We start from the raw sequence: 8,184 nt of genomic DNA on the forward strand, positions 1-8,184 counted from the left end.
CCCACGTCTTCCCTCCCCCGACCAGCTTTAACATTTAACTTGGCTAAGGATCGAGTTCAGTTCGTAGAAAAACTTCGTCAGGATTCTTCCCGCCTTTCTTCTTTTCTGCCAACCCAACCTGGCCCAAGTCTTTTGAGAAGACAGGCTCGTATATTTATGGTGGTGCTTCTTCCCGGATGCTCAGGATTTTTTGGCTATAATATAGATGATTTTGCCCGGTGTGGAAGAAAAAAAAATCAGGAAGCAATCCAGGAAATGGGAACCTCCTCGGTATCGACTTGACTTTGGTCGAGAAATCTCACATTCTGCAATCGAATTCATTTTCCCCTGACTTGTACTGTACCCAGTGTTTTTACGGGGTTTTCGTCTACTTAGTACTTATCTTGCCTGAATATGGCTCTTTGGAGTGAGTAGCATCATCTCGGTGGTTTCTTATTCATTTTCACTGAGATGGTAGATAAAATGACTATCCATCAAAAGTGGTTTCCGATTTTTCAAAAACGCCGGAAGCTGCAGGAACATGGCATATAAGTATTTAGGAGAAGACAGCATAACCGAGAAAAAAAGATGCGCCCAAGTGATCTTTACAAGTTGAGATGATTTTACGACCATCAGCATTCCGGAATTCGAGTCAAGGAAGCGCCAAGAAGCGGAAGTTGTTCGATGGCCAAGTGCTGGAAAAACACTACAAGTGGGAATAAAATATCTTTCCAGTTGTGATGGTCAAATTTGTGGCAGCTGTCAATAGCGGGTACCAACCGAAAGATGATGCATTTAACCTTTCGGGAATAAAGCACTTTTCGTAGAAGCGAAGAGTCATTTGATACAAATGGTGTAATTTTCGGTCAATAAAATTGTCAACCTTTCACTGCCTTCAACATTTAGAAAAGTGGACGGCATTTTGACTCAATAGTCTTTAAACTAAACTCAAATGGAAGTCGTAAGGCTAACACAAACGAGGTTATGATATAATTCAAGAATGATTTTATCAACTCTTGTACATGTGAACCAAAAATAAGAGAACAACCTTGAGATTGGTCTGTCGCAAGGATTTATGGAACGGTAATTTAGCCATTCTGAAGAAACAAAAAAAAAACGAATCCAACAGGCACACGATGACAGCTTACGGTTCCAGATTCGTGTCAAAGAAAAATACGACTCAATCAATGTCCTCGGCCAGCAGCGTTCGGTCCTCCTAGGTAGGATGTACATGACATTCTTGAGGCGCGAAACCGACGTCTTGTCGGTCCAGAGCCGGAGGCTACCGGGACAATTGATGGTTGGCAGCAATAAGTGACTCATCCTTCAGAGTCTAAGCAAACGATGACGCCCAAGGACGAACGCCAAGGAAGACGTTTGCTTCCTTCTCGCCGTTCCCTAGATTTCTTCAATCTGACCATCTCGCCGGCGTCGTCGGTCTTCTTCGAGAAAATGGAGATGCATGGCTAGGCTAAATTAATCGAAATAAATAAAGGCGCACGCCATTTGTCAGCGCTCCAAAGGAAGTTTTATTGCAGCGGATCTTCCTCTGCCGGTGATTTACGCGATGTCGGACTGCCTTCGGTCCACTTCTCTCTGGCGGATTGGAACATTAACCGGAAATAAGAAACAAACCTGTTCCTACCGAAATGACAGCAGGAAAACAATTATCGTATCTCTTTTTCTCGGGTCCCCTCTTTTAGTCGAGTTTGATTTATTTACAAGGGCTGACTTAAGTGTGTCCGGAGTTGATTTTGAGTGCATTAGGTGATTTCGATCGATACAAAACCAATGTTGTTTTCTATTCAATCATTCGTTTCAATTCGTTTATTCGTTTTCAATAAATAAATAAATAATTTTATAAATAAATAAATTATTAATAAATTACGAATTTGATAAGCTAGTTTTCGTTGTTGACACATTCACGTTCATTCTCTCTTTTGCGCTCCCCGAGATGAGTTTTTGTTTGTTTACTTCAAAACTGCTGGAAAATCGGGCGAGGGAATTCACCAACTAAAAAAGAAATGCAATTTTCAGTATAAATGGTCATCTTTGAAGATACATTATAACGATGAGAGGAAGGAAGGGTTTAAAACATTATTTCAATTTTTAGATTAAGATTGATTTCAATTTTTTGTCAATTTAATTTTGTGCGAAACGGTTTGAAACCGCATGGTTAGTTTGGTAGTTTGAAGTTTTGGAAGAGCTAATGCCGAAAGCGCTAATACCTGATCGTCCAGAATAATCAAAATTTGTAACATCATCCGATCCATCCTCTTCATCACTAACATCTTCATTTTCGTCAGAATTCTCACCAAAATCTGGATTGTTGGGATCAACTCCTGAAGGGTTCTGTCCAAACCGGATTCCGGCCGAAGCGCCCGCGTTTGCGTTCACTGTGCCGGATCCACTGTTCGATTCCTGCGATGTGTTAGTTTGGCCATTACCCGTAGCGCTAGCCGATGCTGACGCGCTGTTGTTACCGTTTCCTGATCCCGTACCGGACCCTGATCCGCTTCCTGATCCTGTGCCAGCTCCTGAACCGCTACCTGATCCCATACCCGAACCAGTTCCAGAACCAGATGCGGTGCCGCTTCCTGATCCCATACCAGATCCTGATCCACTTCCAGTTCCTGTACCTGTTCCTGATCCGCTGCCTGTTCCTGTTCCTGAACCAGCACCCATTCCTGCGCCTGCTCCGGTACCACTGCCTGTACCGGCCCCAGAGCCAGCTCCACTTCCATTTCCTGTACCAGCTCCCGCTCCTGTGCCAGAGCCTGAACCAATTACACCTGTGGATCCAGCGCCTGTGGAGCCATAACCAACATTTCCGTAGTTTCCGGAACCTGATCCAGTACCACTGCCAGTTCCGGTGCCAGTTCCGGTGCCAGTTCCGGTGCCAGTTCCGGTGCCAGTTCCGGTGCCAGCTCCGGTGCCAGTTCCTGAGCCACTTCCAGTTCCACTTCCGGTCCCGGTTCCACTTCCAGTTCCAGATCCACTTCCAGTTCCGGTTCCACTTCCGGTTCCAGATCCACTTCCAGTTCCGGATCCACTTCCGGTTCCAGTACCAGTTCCACTGCCTGATCCTGAACCAGTTCCACTTCCTGTGCCAGTTCCTGAACCAGATCCAGTTCCCATTCCGCTTCCAGCTCCTGTGGATCCATAACCAACGTTTCCATTGTAACCTGATCCAGCACCATTTCCGCTTCCACTACCTGTTCCGGTACCAGATCCCATTCCGGTGCCTGTGCCAGAGCCAGTGCCGGTACCTGTACCTGAGCCAGTTCCCGTGCCTGTTCCCGTGCCTGTTCCAGAGCCGGTTCCTGAACCGGTCCCAGAGCCTGTTCCTGAGCCAGTACCAGAGCCCGAACCTATTCCGGTACCAGAGCCATTACCATTGCCTGTGCCTGAGCCAGAGCCCGAACCGCTGCCAGTGCCGGTGCCAGTACCAGAACCACTGCCTGATCCAGTGGAGCCATATCCTACATTTCCGTAGTATCCATTGCCAGAGCCAGTGCCTGAACCTGATCCAGTACCAGTGCCTGTTCCAGAGCCAGAACCTGTGCCGGTTCCGGTTCCAGTGCCAGTTCCGCTACCCGAGCCAGTACCGGTTCCTGATCCACTTCCAGTTCCGGTTCCTGTGCCAGTTCCGCTACCTGAGCCAGTACCGGTTCCTGAGCCACTTCCGGCTCCTGTGCCTGTGCCAGTTCCAGAGCCAGTACCACTACCTACACCAGTGCCAGTTCCTGAGCCAGAGCCTGTACCACTGCCTGTGCCTGATCCATTTCCATAGTAACCACCATTTCCGGTACCTGATCCAGTTCCTGTACCAGTGCCGGTTCCAGTTCCACTACCCGAGCCAGTACCGATTCCCGAGCCACTTCCGGTTCCTGAGCCACTTCCAGTTCCGGAGCCACTTCCGGTTCCCGATCCACTTCCTGTTCCGGTGCCAGTGCCAGTTCCGCTTCCTGAGCCGGTGCCTGAGCCGGTTCCAGATCCCGAACCACTTCCGGTACCTGTGCCTGAACCTGAGCCTGAACCACTGCCAGTGCCTGAACCTGATCCGGTTCCAGTGCCTGTTCCAGAGCCAGAACCTGATCCGGTTCCAGTGCCACTACCGGTTCCTGAACCAGTTCCACTACCCGAGCCAGTACCGGTTCCTGAGCCACTTCCGGTTCCTGTGCCTGTACCTGTTCCAGAGCCACTTCCGGTTCCCGATCCACTTCCTGTTCCGGATCCTGTGCCAGTACCGCTACCTGAGCCTGTGCCTGAACCGGTTCCAGATCCCGAACCACTTCCGGTACCTGTGCCTGAACCACTGCCAGTGCCAGAACCTGTTCCAGATCCGCTTCCTGATCCAGTAGAACCATATCCTACATTTCCATAGTATCCATTTCCAGCGCCAGTGCCTGAACCTGATCCGGTTCCAGTGCCTGTTCCAGAGCCAGAACCTGATCCGGTTCCAGTGCCACTACCGGTTCCTGAACCAGTTCCACTACCCGAGCCAGTACCGGTTCCTGAGCCACTTCCGATTCCTGTGCCTGTACCTGTTCCAGAGCCACTTCCGGTTCCCGATCCACTTCCTGTTCCGGATCCTGTGCCAGTACCGCTACCTGAGCCTGTGCCTGAACCGGTTCCAGATCCCGAACCACTTCCGGTACCTGTGCCTGAACCACTGCCAGTGCCAGAACCTGTTCCAGATCCGCTTCCTGATCCAGTAGAACCATATCCTACATTTCCATAGTATCCATTTCCAGCGCCAGTGCCTGAACCTGATCCGGTTCCAGTGCCTGTTCCAGAGCCAGAACCTGATCCGGTTCCAGTGCCACTACCGGTTCCTGAACCAGTTCCACTACCCGAGCCAGTACCGGTTCCTGAGCCACTTCCGGTTCCTGTGCCTGTACCTGTTCCAGAGCCACTTCCGGTTCCCGATCCACTTCCTGTTCCGGATCCTGTGCCAGTACCGCTACCTGAGCCTGTGCCTGAACCGGTTCCAGATCCCGAACCACTTCCGGTACCTGTGCCTGAACCACTGCCAGTGCCAGAACCTGTTCCAGATCCGCTTCCTGATCCAGTAGAACCATATCCTACATTTCCATAGTATCCATTTCCAGCGCCAGTGCCTGAACCTGATCCGGTTCCAGTGCCTGTGCCAGAGCCTGAACCGGTGCCGGTTCCAGTGCCACTACCGGTTCCTGAGCCACTTCCGGCTCCTGTACCTGTGCCAGTACCACTACCAGTACCTGAGCCAGAACCTGTACCGGTTCCTGAGCCACTTCCAGCTCCTGTGCCTGTGCCTGTTCCAGAGCCAGTACCACTACCGGTGCCTGTGCCGGCACCTGAGCCAGAGCCAGAACCACTTCCTGATCCATTTCCATAGTAACCACCGTTTCCGGTACTGCCTGTGCCTGTACCTGAACCAGATCCTGTTCCAGTACCTGTTCCAGTACCTGTACCAGTGCCGGTACCTGTGCCAGTTCCTGAGCCTGAACCTGTTCCTGTACCCGAACCAGTGCCTGAGCCAGTTCCTGAACCTGTTCCAGAGCCTGTTCCAGAGCCCGTACCTGAACCTGTGCCAGTTCCAGTACCTGTACCACTGCCGCTTCCTGAACCTGTGCCAGATCCAGTACCTGTGCCTGAACCTGATCCTGATCCTGTTGAACCGTATCCTACGTTTCCATAACCACCGTTGTTGCCAGCTCCTGTTCCAGAGCCTGTGCCTGTTCCAGTACCTGTGCCTGTACCTGAGCCTGAACCAGTTCCTGTACCAGAACCAGTTCCTGTGCCGGTTCCACTGCCGGTTCCACTGCCAGTTCCACTGCCGGTTCCACTGCCGGTTCCACTACCGGTTCCACTGCCTGTTCCTGAACCGCTTCCTGTTCCAGAACCTGATCCGGTACCAGATCCTGTACCTGAACCAGTACCTGAGCCAGTGCCTATTCCTGAGCCTGATCCTGTTCCTGAACCTGTGCCAGAACCTGTTCCAGATCCGGTGCCTGAGCCGGAGCCTGTGCCGGTTCCTGAACCTGTACCGCTGCCTGTACCTGAGCCAGAGCCTGTACCAGTGCCGCTTCCCGAACCGTTACCATAGTATCCACCGTTATTTCCAGCACCTGATCCATTGCCCGTTCCAGTTCCACTTCCGGTACCAGTGCCTGAACCTGTTCCGGTACCTGTTCCAGAGCCTGTGCCCGAGCCTGCACCTGAACCAGAGCCGTTTCCGGTTCCACTTCCTGTTCCACTGCCAGTGCCTGAGCCAGAGCCAGAGCCTGATCCAGTTCCAGTTCCGGTACCTGTTCCTGTGCCACTTCCAGATCCAGTTCCTGTGCCCGATCCGGTTCCTGTGCCTGAGCCGGATCCACTTCCAGATCCAGTGGAGCCGTAACCAATGTTTCCAGTGTATCCTCCACCGTTTCCATTTCCTGTACCAGAGCCGGTACCACTACCACTTCCAGAGCCACTTTCAGAGCCAGTTCCAGAGCCTGATCCCGTACCTGATCCTGTACCCGATCCTGTACCCGATCCTGTGCCAGAGCCTGAGCCGGATCCAGTACCAGTGCCTGAACCGTTTCCACTTCCTGAGCCAGATCCTGTGCCTGATCCGGATCCAGTTCCCGATCCAGATCCAGTTCCTGATCCGGATCCCGTACCTACTCCACTGCCTGATCCGGAGCCCGTACCTACTCCACTGCCTGATCCGGTTGATCCGTAACCAACATTTCCAGTGTAACCAGATCCGTTTCCGTTGCCAGATGCAGTGCCAGTTCCGGTTCCAGAGCCACTTCCAGATCCGTTTGCGGGTCCACTTCCCGATCCACTACCGGATCCACTACCGGATCCACTTCCTGATGCGCTGCCGGATCCACTTCCAGAACCACTGCCAGAACCGGTTCCACTTCCACTTCCACTACCACTTCCACTAGCATTTCCGCTTCCGGATCCACTTCCCGATCCGCTTCCACTTCCATTGCCGTTGCCATTGTTGGTGACCGGTCCAGTCGAGATTGTTACATAACCATTGTTGGTGGTGATTGTTCCAGTTTCGGCACCATAGCCTCCGTATCCGGTAGCGCCGTATCCGTTTCGGGCCAAGGGAATCGGCAGTCGTTTGTACAGTGCCGGAGGTGGCGGTGGAGGAGGTGGATTACAGTTGGTCAAGTATCCGTTACACGCAGGCTCGATAGGTGCACCGCCTCCGTACTCATTGCCGGTTGTTTCGTATCCAGTTCCGGTACCTCCTTCTTCGTTTCCGTAGCCAGTGTTCGTATCAGGGTAGCCTCCGTTTGTCGGAGGAACATAATCGGTTCCACCTCCTGTTTTCGTCATAAAAAAAATAATAATCCAACATTGAAATTTAACACAATCGTGTTAGAAGGTAATATAAATTAGCAGATGCGAATCGAAATTGGCAATGCAACTAAATTTTGAATTGTTTTCTGAATGTGAAAGAATTGGACTCAAGCAGCGCGTATTTCAAGCATTTGAAGCGGAAACAATATTTGAAATTTTTATTAACCTGTGGCGTATCCGTTTCCTGATCCGGAGCCAGAGCCTGATCCGGAACCACTTCCTGAACCGGAACCACTTCCTGATCCGGAACCGCTACCTGATCCTGATCCACTTCCTGTGATAACAATTTATAGTTAAACGCCAGATAGAAATATGTATATCAAAATGTGTTATTTTACCAGAACCAGTGCCGGATCCAGATCCATTTCCGTAGCCTGATCCACTACCTGCAATTAGTAAAAATATTTTTACAATTTTGGAGGTTGTTGAGGTCAATTCTCTAGTTGAAACATTGTGTGGATATAAGTTAAAAGAACTTTTCTTTATCTCACATTTATGCATTTCTACTTTCGCAATGAAATCATTAAAGAAACAAAGAATTGCTTTTGAAGGCTAAATTCAGAAAAGTACTTAAACCGCTTTTTGAGCCTACCTGATCCCGAGCCACTTCCAGATCCTGTTCCTGTTCCTGAACCTGATCCGCTTCCGGTACCAGTTCCTGATCCAGTTCCTGATCCACTTCCTGTGCCATATCCGTCTCCGGAACCTGTTCCAGTTCCAGTTCCTGAGCCAGATCCAGTACCAGTTCCCGAACCTGATCCTGATCCGGTCCCGCTACCTGGAAATAATAAATGAGATCACATTAGTAATTTTTTCTTCCATTTTGGATTTTATAAATTTCTCCACATTTCTCGT

At 50.6% G+C, this 8,184-nt stretch overlaps 3 protein-coding genes across 3 annotated transcripts; 1 reads left to right on the forward strand and 2 right to left on the reverse strand.

Moving 5' to 3' along the window:
- Positions 1 to 1,879: 1,879 nt before the first annotated feature.
- LOC129760886 (uncharacterized) lies at positions 1,880 to 2,781 on the reverse strand. Its single transcript, XM_055758567.1, has 2 exons — positions 2,295 to 2,781; positions 1,880 to 1,992 (listed from the first exon to the last, which is right to left on the reverse strand). Exon 1 carries the CDS (start codon positions 2,721 to 2,723, stop codon positions 2,373 to 2,375), a length of 351 nt encoding a protein of 116 aa, XP_055614542.1. The 5' UTR covers positions 2,724 to 2,781; the 3' UTR covers positions 1,880 to 1,992; positions 2,295 to 2,372.
- Positions 2,782 to 3,178: 397 nt separating this feature from the next.
- Positions 3,179 to 4,343, forward strand: LOC129760883 (protein TsetseEP-like; the record flags this gene model as incomplete). The annotated part of the gene is made up of 4 exons (XM_055758564.1): positions 3,179 to 3,424; positions 3,489 to 3,771; positions 3,813 to 4,135; positions 4,179 to 4,343. Coding segments are annotated over 4 exons (1,017 nt in total), but the record flags the coding sequence as incomplete, so codon positions are not given.
- Positions 4,344 to 5,844: 1,501 nt separating this feature from the next.
- Positions 5,845 to 7,305, reverse strand: LOC129760884 (glycine, alanine and asparagine-rich protein-like). Its single transcript, XM_055758565.1, has 2 exons — positions 6,664 to 7,305; positions 5,845 to 6,611 (listed from the first exon to the last, which is right to left on the reverse strand). Exons 1-2 carry the CDS (start codon positions 7,303 to 7,305, stop codon positions 5,916 to 5,918), a joined length of 1,338 nt encoding a protein of 445 aa, XP_055614540.1. The 3' UTR covers positions 5,845 to 5,915.
- Between the last annotated feature and the right edge of the window lie 879 nt (positions 7,306 to 8,184).

The sequence above is a fragment of the Uranotaenia lowii genome, unplaced genomic scaffold, assembly GCF_029784155.1.
Source record: "Uranotaenia lowii strain MFRU-FL unplaced genomic scaffold, ASM2978415v1 HiC_scaffold_803, whole genome shotgun sequence".
NCBI classification, from domain to species: domain Eukaryota; kingdom Metazoa; phylum Arthropoda; class Insecta; order Diptera; family Culicidae; genus Uranotaenia; species Uranotaenia lowii.

Bases quoted from the DNA above. Each gene is read 5' to 3' on its own strand.
- LOC129760886 (XM_055758567.1), bottom strand. From the start codon at position 2,723: ATGGAAGTGGAGCTGGCTCTGGGGCCGGTACAGGCAGTGGTACCGGAG.
- LOC129760884 (XM_055758565.1), bottom strand. From the start codon at position 7,305: ATGACGAAAACAGGAGGTGGAACCGATTATGTTCCTCCGACAAACGGA. The intron at 6,612-6,663 runs GTAGGTACGGGC...GATCCGGATCAG, and splicing joins CAACCGGATCAGGCAGTGGA to GAACTGGATCTGGATCGGGA.